The sequence below is a fragment of the Synchiropus splendidus genome, chromosome 4 (genome assembly GCF_027744825.2).
Source record: "Synchiropus splendidus isolate RoL2022-P1 chromosome 4, RoL_Sspl_1.0, whole genome shotgun sequence".
NCBI classification, from domain to species: domain Eukaryota; kingdom Metazoa; phylum Chordata; class Actinopteri; order Syngnathiformes; family Callionymidae; genus Synchiropus; species Synchiropus splendidus.
Genome location: NC_071337.1, coordinates 26201617 through 26221997, shown reverse-complemented (window position 1 = coordinate 26221997; position 20381 = coordinate 26201617). Strand labels below are relative to the sequence as shown.

Genomic DNA, 20381 nt, shown 5'->3' with positions numbered 1-20381 from the left:
CTAATCTGAGAAGTTCTCTGTCTGTGTTACTTTGCTACTTCGTTCATGAAACTCCTTATAAGGGTGTCACGTCTAAGAAGCCGTCCTGGGCCACTGTGAGCGCGCAGGCTTTAATAGACAGGAGAAGAGCTGCACCATGCCCATGTAAGCACAAACACCTCAAGGAATCAAACCGCAGACTTCTTCTTGGGTCAACTCAAGTGTCTTGTTTTATTGCTCTGCTCTTGTCTGAATTGATTTGTGAATGGGCACGACACTATTAACAGGAAGTGGATATTGGACGTAGAAGTCTCCATTAATTTGGTAGATTCAGAGGTTGGTGAATGATTTGTTGAGTTGAAAATGTAAATACAGTATCTGTAGTGACAGTAGATGTTCAGTCAGTAGACTCGTCTAATTGGAGATTCATGATAGAGAGATATTTATATTTATGTGAATGAAGGACAAAGGAAGCCACACCTGATCTTTGGAGAAATTGAACTGACTCAGCAATCCTTTTTGCAGTGAAAATATCCAACAAGAGCAGGTGAAATGGCTCCTTTATAAGAAGAAGAATTGTGAGTGTTGGCCATTAAATGGTCCGACACAAAGGCACACTTGAATCTATCCTTCAAAGTGAGATCCTTTGGCCGTTCAGCATGAGCTCATTTCCTGCAGGAGGTTTCCATTTTCCGTCTAAACATAGCAGTCAGTTGCTCAGCATGGGACACATGCTGACTAGAGAAGTGCTCGGTCATGTGCAGACCCTCCAGCCAGCGCAGTGCCCAGCCAACACCCTCATGGATCCTCCTCACTCCTGTGTCTGTCGTGATGCTACAGTGTGTACTCTATTTAGAGGAACTTCAAGTAGGCGGAGCCAAGTATACTATGATGCTCTGTGGTACCCTTAAGCAGTATTAGCTAGATAAAGTATCAATACAAACCAGCACTTCTGCTGCTTCTCTCCTGCTGAATCTTCTCTACTGTTGTATCTGAAGGTAAAGAGTCTATCTATATTTGTTTTCATTTTTTGTCTTGCTATTCAATTGAATAAATGGCTGCATTTTGTCCACTTTCCACTCAGTAGTATAGTATAGTAATGGCCACTTCAGTCTTGTGAAGAATTATGAGGTTTTTGACTTATCTTTTAAATGCAAATTACTGCATTTTCTATAGTTCTCTCTTTGTTTTAGCCACAAATGCTTTACATGGAACTGAGACTTACTGGCTGTAATGGCCGTTCATGGTTTTGGCTCCTTCTCAAATTAACTATGCAAGTTTTATGGACGATTCTTAGAAAAAGATACTGTAGTGCAGTTGAATTGATGCACACAGTGAAGTTGTATTTGGGAATAATGGAAATATTCAGAAGTATTAAGGAGATTAAGAAGTTATTTATATAACCGTCGACTTCTGCTGCTCAACAAAGTCTTAGAGTTGTGACACTGACTAGATTTATTCTCTTTGTCATATCTATTATTTATTACAAAATCCTCTCTCTTATAAAAGTCCTTTGCTCTGGGTTGTTATCAGCCACGTGTCCTGCCGCCAGAGTGCAATCAATAACTTAATTGCTTTTGACCACGTTTTCACTTTCTCTTGTAGGATGTGGAGAGGGAGAGGAAATTCCGAACAGAGTTCAGCACGGAGGAGATCGGACTGAAGATTGAGCAGTATAACTCTCAGACCAGAGACCTGCTGAAAATGACACTGGTGGGTTGAGATGACATGCGCATACACACCCACTGATACTATAACAAATTGACCCATTGACCTGCTAGCGTTACTTTTCCAGGCCCTTTTTGCTTTGGACTTTTTTGTTCACATCCACACAGACATGCACCCACACACGCACGCGCTTATCCACCATGAAGATGAATTAGATTAGGCTCCTCTATGTCTGTCTGGGACCATCTGTCCGGCGCACTCTCTGGACGTTATTGAGTCAGCAGCCTCCTTGTCAGAGATCACATGATGATCATATCTACCCAAATGAACTTATGTCATTAATATAGCTGGTCCATCTCCTGATCATCCTGATGCTGAGTAGTTCCCACGTCGAAGGTTGTACAATTTTAACACTTTATCTTATTCCCCGACTGGTGTGGTCGCAGTACCTTGATAGAAGATGTATTTTATTCAAAAGTAAAACCAATGTACATGACAAAAAAGAAAACCCAGCTAGGTTAGCTGTGTTGTCACAAGAGCTGAACAAACATACTGCAGTCAGGTTCAGCTTGGTAAGCACAACAAGTGGTGTTGGTTTGTCAGCTGGTTTCACCAGAATGAAAGGACACTATCATGTTTCTCATGACTCATGTTCTCTTTCAAGATATTCAAGCTGCCTTGGGTGATGTGGAATCTTCCCTCAAGGATGAGTGGATTAGTGAGGCTGTATGAAAGTCTCGTGAATGCTCAGCGAGGAAATATCTGAGATTGTACATGTAGAGGTTGTTGCTTATCACGGTCACAAGTCGTTTCATGTGCGGCAACCCAACTCAAGCAGCTGTATAATTGTTATCATCTGTCTGCTGCAGGGTGCGACGGGTGTGTACACGGGATTCATCAAAGTCCAGATGGACCTAAGAAGGCCAGTGACGGTGAAGGGTGCTTTGAAAGGAGGGGGCGGAGCCAAGATGGGGGAGGCTTTCTATCTGCCCCGGGGTGTCACCAACACCCTGCACATCAGCTCCACTAACACAGTCCGACAGGTGCGTCTTACACACGCACACACACACACACTAAAACTTAGGTATTTTGTAGTTTTAACCTTTAGAATGAGACTTGACAAAGTGAGGACCGGCCAAAATGTCCTCACTTTGCAAAAATGTCCTCACTCTGTTGATTAAAAACTCATACAGGTTCTCTCAAAGATAGAAGTACAAGAACACACACACACACACACACACACACACCTGTCGACCCACTGCCTCAGGTTGATTAGGATCTGATGACATGAACTTTTCTATTCTGGGTTTCATTCACTAGTCTACAGCCTTGTGGCTCTCAGATGTTTATAAGTCTGATGATTGATTAGTAATGTCTGGCTTTAATAAATGACGTTGGTTGGCAGGTGGCAGGATGGAAGGAAATGAGTAGATCATCATTTGAGGAAGGACGAAATGCACTGTTAATAAGATGAGATTAAAAGTGAGGGATAGGTGGAAAGAGAAAACAATTTCATAAATAGTAAACAATACAGTAGTATGCTGCACATTAAAATCAAATTTACTTGATGGAATTACGGAAGAATAAGTATAAGAAAAGACAGTGTTGATAATTAGAGTAGTGATGTTGAGATGGAGATAGGAGAGAATGAAAGCACAAAAAAGGTGGCAGATTGACAGTTGACTGATAGGTGAAAATAATGAATGAGAAGTGTAGATGGAAAGAAAGAAAATATTTGGTGGAAGAACTAAATAGAAAATGCAAATATGGGAAGTAAGTGCAAAGGTATTTTATGGAAACAGAGCAAGGAAAGATGGTTGTGTCGGGCAGAGGATGGATGAATGGGAACTGATCCACGTTGTAATCCCCAAACCTGTCGTGCAGGTGATCGTCGCTCTGCTCAACAAGTTCACGGTGGCAGACAACCCGGCCAAGTACGCTCTGTACAAGCGCTACCGGCGGGAGGAGCAGGGTAAGATGGCCACTCTGTGTGTAGATATTGGTGTGCGTGTGTGTGTGTGTTTCTGCTCGGCCTCATGTTGCTTGTCGTGGAATGCCACTGGGGTCCTCGCATAATCAACACCCGTGCTGGAATTTGAATATAAATACTGTCGCTCAACAGCTGCTGCAGGAAGTGAGGCCTCAAACATGGTTGCTGTCTCTTTGGATTTATTCAACTCCTCCTATAAGTTTTTCTCTACTTCTGACATCATTAATGGAGACCCAGAGACATGTGGATGCTAATAAAAAATCCGGTCTAGACTCACACATGCTTCACGCGTATGTAAACTTCTCCCCAGTTCATGTCGCTAAAAACAAGATGTCGCTCGGTCTATAAGAAACACGGGGTAGAGCTGAGATCCCAGTGTGTCTGTGACAAAGTGTGAGTGACTGACTAAAGGTGTGTGTCCTGCAGTTTACGTGTGTAAGCTGGCGGACGGCGAGCAGCCACTCTTCCTCCGTCTGGTGGCGGGGCCTGACAACGACACGCTCAGTTTCGTCCTGAGGGAGCAGCAGACCGGGGAAGTCATGGTAACTTCCTTAGCTTCATCTCATCTGGCTTCAAAATGAGCAGATAAAAACGTCCACCTCCTCTCCACAGTGGGACGCGTTCTCCATCCCAGAGCTGAGGAACTTTCTGAAGATCCTGGACAAAGAGGAGGAGGAGCAGAGGGTGGCAGTGATGCGGAGATACGAGTCTTACCGCCAGAGACTGCAGGAGGTGCTTTCACAGGTCAAAGCCCCTTCCTAGACTCAAGCACCTGTTGCAATGGACTAGCGCCTCCTAGAGGGATGTTTTCTCTACGCCTAGAAAAGGACACTCAGAGGAGCGAAGGATGGATGAGCAGCCCTGGACTTAAAGTTGCTTCTTGCTCACACACACACACACCAAAGATCAACTTCAGCGTGCCAAAGTTCTGCCCTCTGTTCTCTTTATTTATGCTTCCTGGGCTCCTGTGAGGACGCCATGCTTATTTATCGTGTTTAAGTCTGTACATATTTTGTCTCTTAATTTATATGGGTGAAGCCTTTTTTTTTTTTTTAAGAAAGTCTTATGTCATTGTTGTTAATCTCACACACAACAGAACTGCAGTGACGCTGAGGTCTCTGGCCAGTTCTGAAAGCTCACATGGATCTCCGTCAGCCTGCAGTGGTCAGTACCTGCTGAGGAAATCCAACTGAAGATATTTCAGTTTGTATGCACTCATGATAGGTACTGACCACTGCCACAGCCAGAAGGAGACCAGCACTAACCAGAGGTGGTCGTAATGTTTTAGCAGATTTACGTTAATCCGTTTTTATTGCTAAGATACCGTTGATTGTTAGGCCGATGTGGATGCTCTAACTCTGAATGTTTGTGTAGAAAGACGTGAAGAGGCAAGTGTAGCTTTTGAGCTACAGAAGGATTAGATGAGAATAGTGAGGGCAGGAAGCTGAGTCGAGTCAGTTTAGGTTTTTGTAAGTTGACAAAGTGGCGATGAGGAAGTTGAGAAGGAAGAAAAACATTTATTTTTTAAATCTTTTGTGAGGTTTTGGGGCTGTGAAAGCAGGAAGCCTGTGCTCGAGCAGCACTATTGTCTGCTGCTGCTCCATCAGCAGGAACTGAATCAAAAGTTGTGAGCTTTGAACTTTTGTCAAATTTCTTTCTTTGTTGTCAGCGGAAATTCGATGCCTGGACTGGGGTCTGAATGGAAGGTGAACCAAAGCTGAGGCCTTTGACAAACTGGATTCATTAGTTTGAGTTTGTTGTATATAAATGAGAGAACAAAGAGGCTTATTCAGATGCTATATTGACAGAATGACTCCAGACAATCAGCAGTGGGAAACGGTGCTGAATGACGTTCAACCGACGGTACCGTCTCGACAACACTGCTCTCTAGTGGACAACTGATGTCATGTCCCTTTTTCTTTTTTTTTTCTCTTAACTCGTAACCAAAGATATTTTTGATACAGTTTGAGTTGAGATAAAACGGAGGTTTAGCTATTGAAACAGTTACTCAATGGTGACACTGGTGTTTGGGAAGCAAAGACACGACTGATTCTTGTGAAGACAGAAATATAGCAGGGCATTAAAATGGTCAATATTACATTAAATATAATTATTTTAGGGCATTTTAAGACTTTTGTCAATGATTGTAAGTTATTTAATAAATGCCAATAGATTAATTATCTCCTTTGCAAGTTTTAAGTTTTAAATAGATTTAACAAAAGCCAGTAATCCAATACTTTGCTTTGCCACTGTTTACCAAAAATGATTCTTTAGGTCTGACACTATAACCAAAATACCGTGTCACTATGTCTTCTGTTGCTCCTTGATAAACATGTTGTTTCTGTGCTTGGGGTTTCCATGGAAACTGCTGTTCTTAGTGTATCTGATGAGCAACTTTGGCTGTAGAACCTTTTCAAAGCTGTTGAGGCTACACATGCTTTTAAGTCTAGATTTTATTTTGGGCACTTTATCTCTTAATTCAGGGAAGACGGGTTTTCAATTCTTTCTATTCTTTTCTACGTCGTCTGATCTGGACGTCTTTCAACAAAGTTTGTGTTCATTTTAAGGCTTATTGTGACACAGCTGAAGACTGTGAACTGTTTTTGTTTTTTTGTGAACATTGACGCTTCATTTTTTTTCACTGTTTGTTTCCTGGAATTGATTGGAAATGGCTGATCCGTCAATGAAGCTGATTGATCTGTGAAATTACAGGGGTTTTTCCCCCCCTGTGAAAACACCCTTCTCCTTGTTTTCTGCTGCATTTTATATGATTTGTTAAATTGTGTTACTCCAATGATTCCGTGGGTGTTGTTCCTTCGTGAGTGAGCAGAAACGTGTTTTCCATCATGAAATCTTTTGCGCATCGAAAAGAAACAGCAGTCATATCTAAATAACAGGATTACTATTATTATAATCATTGAAAAATGTCATCACATAAATTCAGGGTTGCTTAACATTTATTTAACTAAGAACTATAAAAGGGCTACAGAAATAATCAGAAACAATTTACCGCTCTTTAATTTATCAATATTGATATTAGTCACATGATTTAGTTATTGTGACTCAAAAAAATTTCTGTGAAATTTATGCATTACATTTTTTTCATGCATTATTTTATTTTTACAGTTTTAAGAAATCCTTGAAATGCGACCCTCTAGTTGGATGGTGATGTGCATTTGTAGATTTTACAAAATTATGTTTTTTATTGTAAGTGTTAGCAATCCAATCATGTTATTTAAGTTTTCAAAGCAAGAGCAACTTCACTTCCACTTCACTCACTTCAGATTAATCTCCATTGGTTTGAGATCAGACTTGTGTTTCTGTCAGTATTTAAATGCCAAAGATCTTCTGCTGTTTTTTTTTTTTTTAGTAATCTTCACAACAGAGGTGACAAAGAAAACATTTCTGGAGCTTTCCTCTGGGTCCCAGCTGCGGTCACGCACCAACATAAGTGACTGGAGCGGTCGCTCACTTTTCGGCTGCGGTACAAGTCGGAAGCCATGTTCTGCTACAGAGAGCGTTTCTGCCTCCAGCTCGGCCGGACGACGTCTGCAGTGCCTTTCTTTGTCACAGTGGTGTTCTCTGCTTCCTTGTTGCAGATGTTGTGGCTGGTTAAAAATGTTTGATTCACTTTGAATCGTTAGAAATGTAGCTGTTCCTCACACACACACACACCTACACACACTTATTAAGGCGGCTGAACTATTAAAGTGAATTAAAATGAAAAGGTCTGTGGTATTTATTCAAGGGTTCCACTGTGCAGCATGTTCATGGCGTATGGTGGATGTGTAGCAGGGACTTAGTCAGGTCAGTGCATGTGGAGGTCAGTGTGTGACCTGTGATGAGTCCGTGTGACCTGCCCAGAGTCTCCCTCCGCTCAACCCTGTATAGCTGGGAGGATTTTCAATTCATGAAATACACGAAGAAGAAGTCATTTAATGCATTACACGACTGCTATTTTGAAGGGTGGAGACTATGTCTAGTTAGTTCTAGGGGAACATGACAACCAGACCTACTAGTTGCTCTGATCTTATTGTTTTTATACTATGGTTCTGAGCTCTCTTATGTCATAAACACTCAGATACACGGTGTTCACGCCACTGTGTTTTGGCTTTAGCTCAGCTCCTCCTCTTGCCCCCTGTTTGACCCCAACTCAACACCCCCTCGCTGCTGGGGACGCAGTGCTGAGTCCTCGCCATCAAGTTACAGAGTTTTAGCGTCATTGTTACCGGATGTAAGAGAAGCGGTTTTTAAAATAAAAGCGTGTAAAGCTATTTTTATTGATATTTTAGATTGTGAAACGAGGTTGCGCACGTTTCATTCACGTCATTATATGCTACGTTTATGGTTTGTGTTATTCTAAAAGGCCTTTTGCTATCACTTTTCGACGCAGTCATTGTATTTTGAAATCAAACGGAAGTAATGCGGGCTTTTGCTTTTGGGTATTTTCGCCTCAAGTATCACTCAGATCCTCTCTCTGCGCGAAGTAGGAGTGATCGTCCCAGAACTCTGCCATGTAAGTTTGACACTCCATTATTCATATTTACTGGTTTAATGCTTTGCGACTTTGGTTTATCTCCCTTCTGACGTCAGCCTGAAGATACGTGTGTGTGCAGCCAACACGGCTTTTCAGACATTTGGCCAGTGATTTCCAAAGGTCTTTTGTGTTTCGAGGTTTCATTAATGTTATTTATCTTTCATTCGGATTCGTCGCCGGTCGAACAGGTTGTTCGTGTGCAACAGATGCAGATATTCCAGAGCTAGAATGACGTAATTCGTGACGAAACTTCAATTACACTTCATAAATCAGGAGGTTCTTATAAGAGGAACCGTCATCTGGAAATACGCTTGAAAAGGGTCCAGAGATTTCTCGCACCGTGAGATCACCTGAGTGGAGCTAATCTCTACATGTCAAAGTTCATGACGACGACGACAATGTTTATCGTAGATAGTAAACCTCCAACAACCATGTTAGTTTTATTATTTTTAAGCACGGTTAAAATGAGAGTTGAATTATTAATATTTTTGTTATTGTCGTTGCGATTACTTATAGAGTTACAATCCGTCCACTTGAAAACTTGGTGGATTTGCTCTGCACACTGGATAGTTCATGTTTACAGTACATCTCTCTGTGTGTGTTCTTGCCTCGGGTTTAGGATGAGATCCTTGTGCATTGCTCTGCTTGCGGCAGCTGTGGGACTTTACCTGCTTCCTTCTCCCATCGACCCCAAACCACACATGTACGTACTGGCGTCTATGACTTATGTAGTCGAACAAAGGTTTTATGAACCCATAACAAATGTGCCGTGCTTCCACCTTGGACATGTCAGAAAAGGGGTAAGGAATGTATGCTTGGATTTGGGTCATGGGTCCTTGGTCACTCTCACCCGAAAAAGTAGCCGGAAATCCTAAATAAAATCCTACAGTATACAATTAAATCATTGAGATAAATTAACTTTGATATGCCTTTGGTGAGGAAATTCTGCTGAGGATAGGTTGATGGCGCTTCTTACCGCGACTGCCACCTGCTGTCGGATTTAGTACATTGCAGTCAATAGTTGTATATTTAACTCGAATTATATACGATATAGATTTAAGCCATACAAGGTGGCCTTGAAAGGCAATTAACAAAAAGAAAAGCACAACCACTAAAACTCTCATTTACATGCCTGAAAGTACATTTACCAAAACAGAATCCCACCCACAAAATGTTAAAAAGTTAAAAACGACATAAACTTACATCAGTTGCTTTTCTGTCAAGTTACCGTTTGTGATGCATGAAAACTTTTTGTTTATGGCATATTGAGGTGCCCTTGAAGTAAACTGCTGCAACAATCTGAATGATTATTTTCTCCTCCAGATTGAAAGGCCCCCCTCCCTCCCTGGAGGGTCCGCTGGCTCCAAACACTCGCCTGCAGGCCGGACGCCGACTGTTCACAGGCAAATTACAGGGGCCTGAATCCTTCACTGCTGATGAGGAGGGTGAGTTCAGATCACACCAGTAACACTGTCAAAAACTGACTCAACAAAGTTAAAAAAATCAGATGAACTGTGGTTCTGCTGTGGCTTTCACAGGAAATGTTTACACCGGGACAGTGGACGGGAAGCTGTGGCGGATTGGACCCGATGACAGCCTGAGCTTCATCACACAAATGGGCCAGAACCTTCCAGAATGTGGCGAGTCTCTTTCTATAAGATAGTGTTCATGTCTGGAGGGGAGCTTCTTGTGCCACCGGTGTCGCCCCCTAGTGTCCAGGCGAGGAGTTGAGTCCTCAGACTCAGTCACAGACTTGCAGTTGTAGAAAGGGATGTGGAGATGCAGGTGGAGATTGTTGTTGCACTGAAAGTTTCTGTGTGTATGTGTGTGTCTGTGTGTGTGTGTGTGTGTGTGTGTGTGTTCCTAGGCAGCAGTATGGATTTCGAGCCCGTCTGCGGTCGTCCTCACGGTGTTCGTCTTGATCGTCATGGTCAACTGATTGTGGCGGATTCCTACATCGGACTGCACAGCGTGAACCCAGAAACTGGGGATAAAACTCTGCTACTGCCGAATTCAAAAGGTTTGATCAAGTCTAGCGGACGGTTTTGGCACCAGGTCAACTCTTGCCGCTCCACTTCAGGTGCCGATGGCGTTCCATTTGCCTTTCTGAACGGACTGGAGATCTCATCCGAGGATGGAACCATATACTTCACCGACTCGTCCAGTCGCTGGGGTCGGAGACACGTCAAACTGGAGGTTAGCGACCGACAGACTTGAAATGCGCAATATTGAGCTACATTCACAGTCCTGCATCCCACTGACTCAACTATTCTCATGACCTGAAAGGAAGTCACATGATGCACCAGTTACGTACGACATGTGTGTGGCCTCTGCTGTTTCAGGTCATCGAGCTGAACAGACTCGGCCGCCTGTTGGCCTTTGACCCTCAGACAGGAAGTGTTAAGGTTCTACTGGATTCGCTCTACATGCCCAACGGCATCGCTCTGTCACCTGATGAAAGCTTCCTGCTGCTTGCAGAGACCAGCATCGGACGCATCCTGAGGTGCACGCCCTCACCCACAGTCATGACCATGTGGCATCACTAAATCAATATCATCCCCTCTCACAATTCGACTTAGACACTTCATTTTTGTTACTTGAAACCCAATTCTCAAAAAAATAAAGTTTTAAATCATTTTGTTTTCAGAGTTTGGCTCAAAGGTCACAAGGCAGGAACCAAGGAGGTGGTCATGGACAACATGATCGGTTACCCTGACAACATCAGGCTGAGTGACCACGGAACGTTCCTAGTGGGAATAACCACGCCTCGCTTCAGGAGGTTCTTGCCGCCCTTCCTGGACATGATCGCTCCGTATCCAGCTGTCAAGCGCTTCCTCGCCAAGGTTTGTGTGTGGAACGGTGTTTGGGATGATGCTTTCATTTTTCCACAGGACTCAACAATATCATGGCTGGTTCAGGATTCATCCAAAATGTAATGTGAAGATCTACTTCAATGTAATGAAAAACAGAGCTGGTGAATTTAAGAGTGGATAAAACGCAACATCCCTTCAAATGAATTACTGATGTTGAAGAGCTTTACACAATGATATTAATTAAAAACAGAGAGACCAGACAGTCGACATTGCACATGAAATGCAAACCAGAGTTAAAGAAACTTCAAACAGCTATCGTGGAGGCGGACTTTTTTGCACTTGCGTTAGATGCTGTTCACCACGAACAGTCTTGTCTCTGTTGGTTGAGAAGCGTTTATTTGAGAACCAGGAGACATCAAATCCTGAAACCCTGTTTTGCCCAAAAAGAAAAGGAGGGCGGACATTCCTTCTGCCAGCAGCTTCCTGTAACAAAATGGTGTGAAATCAGACCAGACACATGCTCTTCTTCTGTGCAGGAGTGAGTGTCTGGTTGGCATGAAACCCTGGCAAAACGTGGGAAATGCCAGTCCAGGTCACTCTGACAATAAGTCTCAAAGAGTATTTCCACTGAGCGGTAGACAGAAGACCTTATCACTGTTAGAAAAAAAAGCTCAGTTCAGTTCAAAGGCCATCAATAATACAGAGTCTACAACGGTGAGTGGGTTTTACGGTTGACTCTTCTCACTGCTTATTCCCAGGTGATTCCATTGAGCTGGTACAACATCCTGCTGCCCCGCTACGCTCTGGTGCTGGAGTTGGGGCTGGACGGGGAACTTGTTGGGTCTCTGCACGACCCTGAGGGCCGGCTGACCTGGGCCATCAGTGACGTCTTCCAGCACAGAGGGAGAACGTACCTGGGCAGCACCGACCTGCCGTTCCTCCCAGTCATCGAGGAGCAGCGCTGACTGTTGCTGACTTTTAATTCCCAAACGCTCTCTGGATGTCTTGAACCTGATGCTACTGTTCAGCCTCTGGACTCATGAAGCAGGAGAACTGATCTGATCAGTGTTGGGGGCATGAAGGATTACAATTAACCATTTTACTTAAAATGTGACGTAGAACATGGAGGATCACACACACCTATGGGGCGTGGTCACGGCGCTGAACTAGCTCATGCAGATAGCAAACGCTAAATAACTACATCTAGTTCATTCCTACGAGATGCACATGTTGCGTCCATCCAAATTCTAACTTTGTTCTGTACATATGAAGTGATTTCCCTTCAATATAGTGCCGTTTTTCACCTCATGCTGCTGAGACCGTTTCTAATGTGAGTCCCTGCTGCATTCACAGACTGTTGGACATTCTGGTGACATTGAGGTTTAATGACCAACAAGCCACAAAGGTATTCCTCTTCTTTTCTTCCACAGTGCTTGAACAAAAAAACAAAAGTGAGTCTGAAGCTGTTGTCTAATAAAAAGAATATTTTTGTCATGTGTATTCACTTCTGGTGTGTATAGGATTACTCACGAAAAAAAAAAAAAAAAAGTAAAATATATTAAAATGTGAACTCAGTTTGGGGAAGAGCATCATCTAGGAACTCAGTTTTGCTTCTTCACTTTGAAACACAGCACTTAAATGAAATAACAGCAATCACAACTCACATCTAGAGAATTTATTTGGACGAATAAAGAAGCACAAAAACAACATTTTAATCATCATCGTCTTCATCACAATTAGAAAGTGCATCAGTAAAATTAATTCCAGAGGTGCTTTAAAACAAAACAAAACAAAACATAAGTCTCACATGAAACAGAATGAGTTAAAGGTCCAGGACTGACAGCACGGAGGAAAAGCAGTTTGCGTTATTCCGAAAATCACATTTTGCAGAGGAAGATGAGGAAACACCAAGAGGCTACTTTTCACTTCCTGTCAGTCAGAGAATAATTCACAGTTGATCTCTGGGCTCTGCTAAACTTAATAAATGGACATCTTGTGTTCGCTAACCCTTTGCAGCTACAACACACAGAAAGTGAGGAAAAATAGACGTTTTAAAAATAGACGTATTTATCTGTCGGCCATCAAACAGCAACACGCTATAAACTGTGAACTTTATGATTTCAGATATGTGACTTGAATTGATGTGACATTAACAAGTAAGGAACATTGTCTGATAAAAGGTTTGAATTTGAAACCACAAAAACTCACTCCATACTTTCAAACAAACTACATCATCTGTAAAGTCACAATTCAACTTCCCCTTTATTGTGCGTACCATGTCGTTCATCAAATTATTACTGCAAACTCCTTGCTAGTTTTGTATGCTTATATAAAAATATTTAAGGGACAGAGGCAGATGTGTAAGAAATATATTTACTTTGGTTTAGTTGAATATGAAGATTTTGGTGCATTGAGATGACAATTTTGAATTCAGATTATCCTCACATTTGATGGATTCAAAAGGACCCTGTCTACTTGCCAAAGCTGGTACAACATCAACAGACTGTGAGTGACTTAGTTAAGGCACCTTGAAGAACAACCTAAATGGGACGTACAAATTCACCAATTTATTTGGATGTATTGGCAACTTTTTCTCCTCATTTCTATTGATTCCATTTCTATAATGGTTAATAATTTGTATATGTTTTCCCTCATGAGCCACCGTTTTACAGTCCCAGTTTATTTTATTCTTTTAATAGTTTCCCATGAATAATTATTCTTATCGATATTACATTACATTTTCATCTGAACGTCAACTGCATCGCACAGATTCTTGTCATAGAATTGCTGATAATTTTGCAAAGCATCACAAATTGACAAGGCAACAATGTCATTTATCATTAACCTGAAACATTAAAAGAAATAATGAATTTACAATGGCTGCACACCTATGCAAAATGGAGGTGATCGGTGTCAGTACTGATATGAAATAGCATTAAACTTTTGCATGTTTTATTAACCATGGCAATATCATACGGCACATGAGTAATGGTCATTTTTGTTTAGCGATATTGTAGACTCCATCTTAGGACTGACTACATGGACAGGCATTAATAAGACATCAACACCAAGCCACTGTTGAATGGTCCGTAACTGGATTAACAACAAACATTTGGTGGCCAAACTGTGCTGTGAACCAGTGGGAAGACCCCAATGCACCAAAGTCCACCAGTAGGCAGTGTTTTGATTTCTCAGTGTGCAGAGAGAATTTTGGCTTTGTCAGATATTTCTAGGATTTTTAAAGAACAAAAAGCATTTGAATAAACAGCTTCCACAAGTGAACCCACAACGACGCAAATTTGGCTTCAGTGTGAAACCGACCAGCAGCCCAGACAGTGACAGGTGCGAGCAGCTCCTCAGCCGCCAAGCCTCTGTCTCCATGGCAACAATTCCAAAAGCTATGTCTATCCCTTCCCCATCCGTCTGTGAAGAGACTGACTCACAAGGCCCCCCAAACAAGGCAACAACAGCAGAAAAAGGCTGATTACAAAATAGACTTTCTACTTCAACATCTGTCTGATCCTGCCGAGCCTCCGGCTGTTGATGGTGAACATCTGCCGCGGGTCAAATCTATACCTGGGAGACAAGACACAGGTGGATGGTTTAGTATCTCAAACAAGCCTGTATTCTTGCACACCAGCTGTAACACTGCACCTGTCAATGTGCTTGATGTGTTCACTGACAGTACATGTAATCAAACACGGTGAGCTCTGTTGCTTGACAAATGCAGTGCCACATTTTCATCTTCATATGCACTTTAGAACCATCGCCAAGGTAACATGGGTGTTAGTGCACTAGGCATGTCATTCAAGTACATTAAAAACAGATAAAAAATGTTTGATCAATTTGCCTTTAATCACGAGTTAAGTGAGTTTTACTGCAGTTAATAGAGATTAAAATTTCTAATCTATTGACAGTCCAAACTTTCAAGTTATATGTAATGAATAACTGATTTCCTTCTTTACAAAAATGTCTTCATTATATAAGCAAGCCACTTTTGATAGTAGTGAAGTAGTTTTCAAAAATATTAGTAGTAGTAGTGCATTCTTTAGAATATGAAGTATAAATACAATCTAAATGAAGATGCAGAGAGATGATTGAACAACAACTAAAGATGATTGATAACCTTTGAATGCTAAAAAATAGGACTGTGCTGTAAAAAAACATCTCATGCTTTCAACAAAAAATGAGCAAGGACCGTCTCCATCTGGAATAAAAGAAGTAACCCAGTAGAAGAGTACCTGGTATCGTAAACTCCAGGGGTCCTGCACGACTGCCCGGAACAAGACTGCAGCATCATCAATCTGTGGTTCATCTTTTCCAGGACTTCCTGGTCGATAGACTTGGCAATATTGGTCAGCTGGTATGGGTCTGCAGTCATGTTGTAGACCTCCACAAAAACCTGCAGAAGATTGCTCACATTCAACTCAGACATGATGGTTTGATCACTAGATGGCGCCACATATCTGCGAAAACGATTGGCACCTATACATGTACGTCTCTATATGTATATATGCATGAAAGGTTGAAAAATGTGTACCTCATCATCATCAAATTCACAGTACTGGAGGTTAACAGTGGGGGCGATGGTGCGAACACAGGCGTATGTGTTGTTATAGGAGTCCTCACAAACACAGTCAGGAAAACACTCCTGAGAAATAAAAACAGTGTTTAAGTCCTTTTCCGTATCTGTATGCGAAGCCAAGTATCATAACAACAACTGGACCTACCGACACGCCTGGTCCCAGCAGGGGGCAGTCTGGGTCCGAGGTGTTGTGTCCTTCTCCCTCATACTCCACCAGGATGTCAGTCCGCCAGCTGCTGTTCATCTTTCCCTCCTGACGGAACAACACATGGACCTTTTAGCTTTGGAAAGTAACAGCAAACTGTTATTGCCGTTCACATAACCACTCCTGACCATGATGGGCAGGAAAGACATCCCATCCATTTTGGTCAGGCTGATGTTGACACCGGCGATGTCAAGGATGGTCGGGCCAAGGTCGACGTTCGCCACCAGCATCTGAAACACCACAGGATGTTAGGTTTGTGGAGCAGCATCAAAGCTCCATGTCATAAATGATACGGCCTGCAACATTTGTGGAGACAAAAACCATCATATTTTTGCACCTTGCTGGTCTGATTGGGTTTGATACCGGGCCCTCGGACCATGAGAGGAACTCTGATGTCAAACTCGTAGAGCTGCCTCTTGTCCAAGGGAAGTGAGAACTGGCCTGGAGGGGGATGGAAACAGAAAGCAGAATGGCGCTGAATGACAGGCGGGTACAAAACTGGACATCAAGTTGCAAGTCTGTGTGGAATTTAGGCAGAAACGGCCACGTGTGCGTGTGTGCCTGCTTCACACCTGTGTGGTAGCCGTTATCTGAGGTAAAGAAGATGTATGTGTTGTCCAGTTCCCCGCTGACCTCGAGTCCCTTCACTATTTTCTCCACCAGGTCGTCCACAGACAGCAGAGTTTGCCACCTTAACCAGAAAACAGTGGTTAGCTTAGCAGCATGAGCACGCTGCTGAACTGATCCACGCGAGTTTCGCAGTGAGGAAACACATCCTGGATCAAAGTTTGTGTTAAAAGAGAAAATGGACCTTTTTTTGAAGGCGTTGTCCAGAAACTGCACTGAAGAGTTGCTCATTGGTGTCTTTGCCTGGCGGATGAGCCAGTGTTTATCCTGGCACAAGACACCTTCATTTAGCAGATCTTTTGCAGGACATGTCGTACAGGTTTGAACCAACGGCAGCTCTCACCTTGCCGTGGATGTTAAAGTTTGGATCTCTGGGCGCCTTGGTGGTGTTAAAGCGGTCCTGGTACTGAGGGGCTGCAGTCCAGGGTGAGTGCGGGGCTGGGGTGGACACCATCATGAAAAACGGCTGGTTCTTGATCTTATTTTGAAGGAAGCTGATCGACATGTTGGCCTGCGAGGAAGACATTTCATTTGTACGACTTGTGGCACAGATCTCACATCCGTTGCGTTCATGAAACTAGTCCTCACCAGCACGTCGGTCAGGTAGTCCTTGCTGTAATCCGCCCCATGTTTTTGCCGTTTCCCGTTCACAGACAGGCTGTAGTTGTAGTATTTAGAGTTTTTCTCCTGAAGGACAAACATGACTTTTAAATGGATTGTTTTATACTGTTAAATAAACATTAAATACTACCTGAGACCTTCCTGCAGAGTCGAACGTAAATATTTTTTCAAAAATATGAATGTGAACTTCAATATTTAGACAAGACGATGATGCACACACTGCTATTTACTTTGATTTGCTTGCGTTTGATAAGCAAAGAGACGTAATATTGTTCTTTTTTTCATGACAACAAGAACCAGTCGAGAATATGCGGTGCAACAAACAAACCTCACAACAGGAGGGTTTAACTTGAGCAGGATTCCGGTTGTCTTTCGGTGACTCACAGTGCGAACCCTCCCGGTCCTCTGACCTGCTGTTTTGATACTCTGTCCAGTCATGAGACTAGACGTCAGTGTTTGCTCAGTAAGCAGAAACTACAAGTGACAGCTTATGGGACTTTCTCATGTCTGCGTGGGCAACGGCTTCAATTCAGTCTAAGCTCACTTCATGTTCCGCAGAGTCGCATGATGAGCTTGAGATCAGAAAGAGGGTAAAAGTTAAAGTAAAATATTAAGTGACACTTGACAGTCATAACCACCACATTATGGAATGTTTATTGCAGCTTTAAACTCAAAAAACCCAGGCTCAGTTGTTTAATGTTGTCACTTGTGCATTGCAAGGGACCTTTTTTTTCTCTTGAAGCAATGATATCCACTGACCAAAGTAACAAGTGTTTTATACAGTAAGTATTGCATCAAGTACTTCAGCTGCTTGCACTGATCTGTTGTTGAATACGTCACGTATACGTTTGACAGACATCTTGGATGTAATGAGGTGCATAACTCCACTCAGTTACTTGACCGCTGCGCAGCTGCTTTCATTCCTTGCTATCATCCGTGCCACTGACTCTCTTAACAGGCAAGTGTCAAGGGTGAGACATTTCCTGTCATGAGACAGTGGCTCTGACTGCATGGTGTTGTGTCAGTTAGTTCCATGGAAGAATAATTTGGGCCTGGTTGGAGTAGCAGTTAGGCAGCCGGCCATGTTTGACAAACAGGAAACACAGGTAAAAGGCAAAGCGCATGCATGTCTCTGCAAGAGCCAGTACATGTGGACCCAGACGTCCGTGGGACCAGGACTGACCAGTTTTGGACAGACCCATGGCCAGATGGAGAGATTCAAACTCCAGTCTGCCGAGGATTACTCATTCTGGCTTCTGCGATGAGGACGACGTTCATCATATGAAACAGCTCTAGACTCAAACTAATGAGAATGGCACTGGTAACAGCCTAAACACATTTGAGAGCACAAAGTGCAGAAGGTTTTGGGATCCTGTTTAGTAGATATTAAATAATGGTAAAATTCATCTTGTCTCAGCAGAAAACATTAAAGATGTGCATAAAGTGACAGTCTACATAAAGCAGACGCATAGTGTATAAATTTAAAAAAAATTATTCAGAAACAACATAATTTAGAACTGTAAAAATAAGGACATTACCAAATAAAATAAATATTATAAAGAAACAAACATTACAAAATGATAATAAATAGAGCAATATGATATACCAGGTAAAAAAAACCCCAATAGAAAACAGTTAGAAAAACTAAGGAAGTCCTCACTTTTAATGAAACACTTGCCAGAAATTCATTTTATAATCTCTTACCAGTCCAACCCAGAGGTTCCAGCCCGGAGGTACGTGCTCCACTCCACCTGCTTCTGGATTTCCATACTGTAACCAACACATTCAAGTAAATCAATTAAAGAAATATTGAAATATAGATAGGTTTAAATGGTTCATTCTTGGGTTCAATCGATTGACAAGCCTGGTTGTGGTGCGATGAGAGTCACACATTGTTAGACAGAGTAATATTACGTTTTGAAAACGTGCTCTAATTTTCTGAAAAATCTGCTGAATGATGCGATTGTTTTCATGTTCTGTGACTTTAGGGTTCCATTCATCTCTTCCACTCTCCAGCCATCTCATTATTACAAACTTGCCATCGCCCTTATTTGCCTGCTCTCTCCCATCCACAGCCCATGCCACGTTGACTCCCCCTCAGCCTTGAGTGCTTCATAAACAAATCTCACAAACATCAACCACTTCTCACCTGGTTGAGGTATTTCCCTGCGAAGAACGTCTGGTAGCTGGCATTGCTCTTCAGCAAGGCAGGGAAGGTTTGTCCCTCCTCGCTCTTCTGCCAGGCCGTGCTGCTGCAGTTGCCCTCTAATGTGTTGTTGATGACGTGATGGTTGTGGGGGTACTTGCCAGTCAGGATGCTGGCTCGACTGGGGCAGCACAGTGGGCTCGCCACATACTGGGATGAGAAAACCAATGTCAAAAGAGGGACTTTTTTTTTTTTCAGGACTAAGACATGAGATATTTGCACAACTGAAACTACTTACTGCATTTGAAAATGATATTCCCATATCACCAATAAGCTTTTTAGTTTTGTCCAGTGGACTCTGGAAATAAAAATGATTTACAATGAATGACCTCAAATTGATGAAGGGAAGGTGGTGGACAGGTCATCATAGGACATACTGTATATGACATGGACACAGACACACGTTTGTTTGGTCATTTTTGTGAGGACCGCTCATTGCCATAATTCCTTCCCCGGCCTCTCACCCTAAACCTAACCATCCAAAACAAATGGCTAACTCTAACCAGGACTGTGAACCAAATAATAAACTATTTTGACTGACGTTTTAACCCTCTAAACCTTGTTTTGCTAGGGCAAACACGAGTCATCAATTGACCTCTGTACATAATCAAAATAATAAATATAAAAAGACGTTTTCTAACAACTTGATCGACAGTTCATATGTAGTTCTGTGAAAAGAAGAGGACTACTTTATAGTCGATCATGTAGCTCGGTAAAAATAGCTGACAAGCTTGGGTGACGAATCAAGAAAATAAAGGCGACGCTTCACTAAATATCACCAAACATGGCAACAGACAGTACGGAACATGTGAACTCAAGTGCAATAGAACCAAAACAAGTACTGACCAAACCTCCCATTGCGATATCCAAGTCATCGGTGAGGATCAATACGATGTTGGGTCCCTTTTGCCGGCCAGTTTGATCACAAACCCCGCTGTTCCACATGATGACGCAGACTGCAAACAATCTCCATAATGCCATCGATCTTGAAGCCATTCTCAAAATCTAATCGTAAAGTGCTGAAACGCGGCGACAGCTCGACTTCTCGCACATATACGCCGTGAAATGCTGCGCAAAGGAACACTGGCTCTGTTGCGTCGCCAGGCACTTCCGCCTTTAACGATCATGTGATGCGGAAGTCACCGCATAG

The 20381-nt window shown here is 42.6% G+C and overlaps 3 protein-coding genes across 4 annotated transcripts in view; 2 read left to right on the top strand and 1 right to left on the bottom strand.

Annotated features, from left to right (window-relative positions):
* Positions 1–7353, top strand: part of rassf3 (Ras association domain family member 3) — a 40298-nt gene extending 32945 nt beyond the window's left edge. For both annotated transcript variants that reach the window (XM_053862182.1, XM_053862183.1), the window contains 5 exons: positions 1585–1692; positions 2517–2690; positions 3532–3619; positions 4064–4179; positions 4250–7353. In XM_053862182.1, the coding sequence (XP_053718157.1) occupies positions 1585–1692; positions 2517–2690; positions 3532–3619; positions 4064–4179; positions 4250–4399 (636 nt within the window). In that variant the 3' untranslated portion in view covers positions 4400–7353. The remainder of the gene's footprint in view (positions 1–1584; positions 1693–2516; positions 2691–3531; positions 3620–4063; positions 4180–4249) is intronic.
* A 730-nt stretch (positions 7354–8083) lies between these two features.
* On the top strand, positions 8084–12811 carry zgc:194209 (uncharacterized protein LOC570908 homolog). Its single transcript, XM_053862209.1, has 9 exons — positions 8084–8153; positions 8794–8877; positions 9498–9619; positions 9713–9814; positions 10042–10194; positions 10255–10370; positions 10517–10677; positions 10822–11017; positions 11746–12811. Coding segments are annotated over exons 1-9 (1143 nt in total). The 5' UTR covers positions 8084–8151; the 3' UTR covers positions 11953–12811.
* On the bottom strand, positions 12648–20362 carry gnsa (glucosamine (N-acetyl)-6-sulfatase a). Its single transcript, XM_053862208.1, has 14 exons — positions 20078–20362; positions 19470–19529; positions 19175–19381; positions 18730–18795; positions 16993–17091; positions 16748–16915; positions 16589–16671; positions 16350–16468; positions 16115–16218; positions 15906–16007; positions 15718–15825; positions 15528–15638; positions 15229–15389; positions 12648–14563 (listed from the first exon to the last, which is right to left on the bottom strand). The coding sequence occupies exons 1-14, from the start codon at positions 20225–20227 to the stop codon at positions 14488–14490; spliced, it is 1614 nt and encodes a 537-aa protein (XP_053718183.1). The 5' UTR covers positions 20228–20362; the 3' UTR covers positions 12648–14487.
* Positions 20363–20381: the final 19 nt, after the last annotated feature.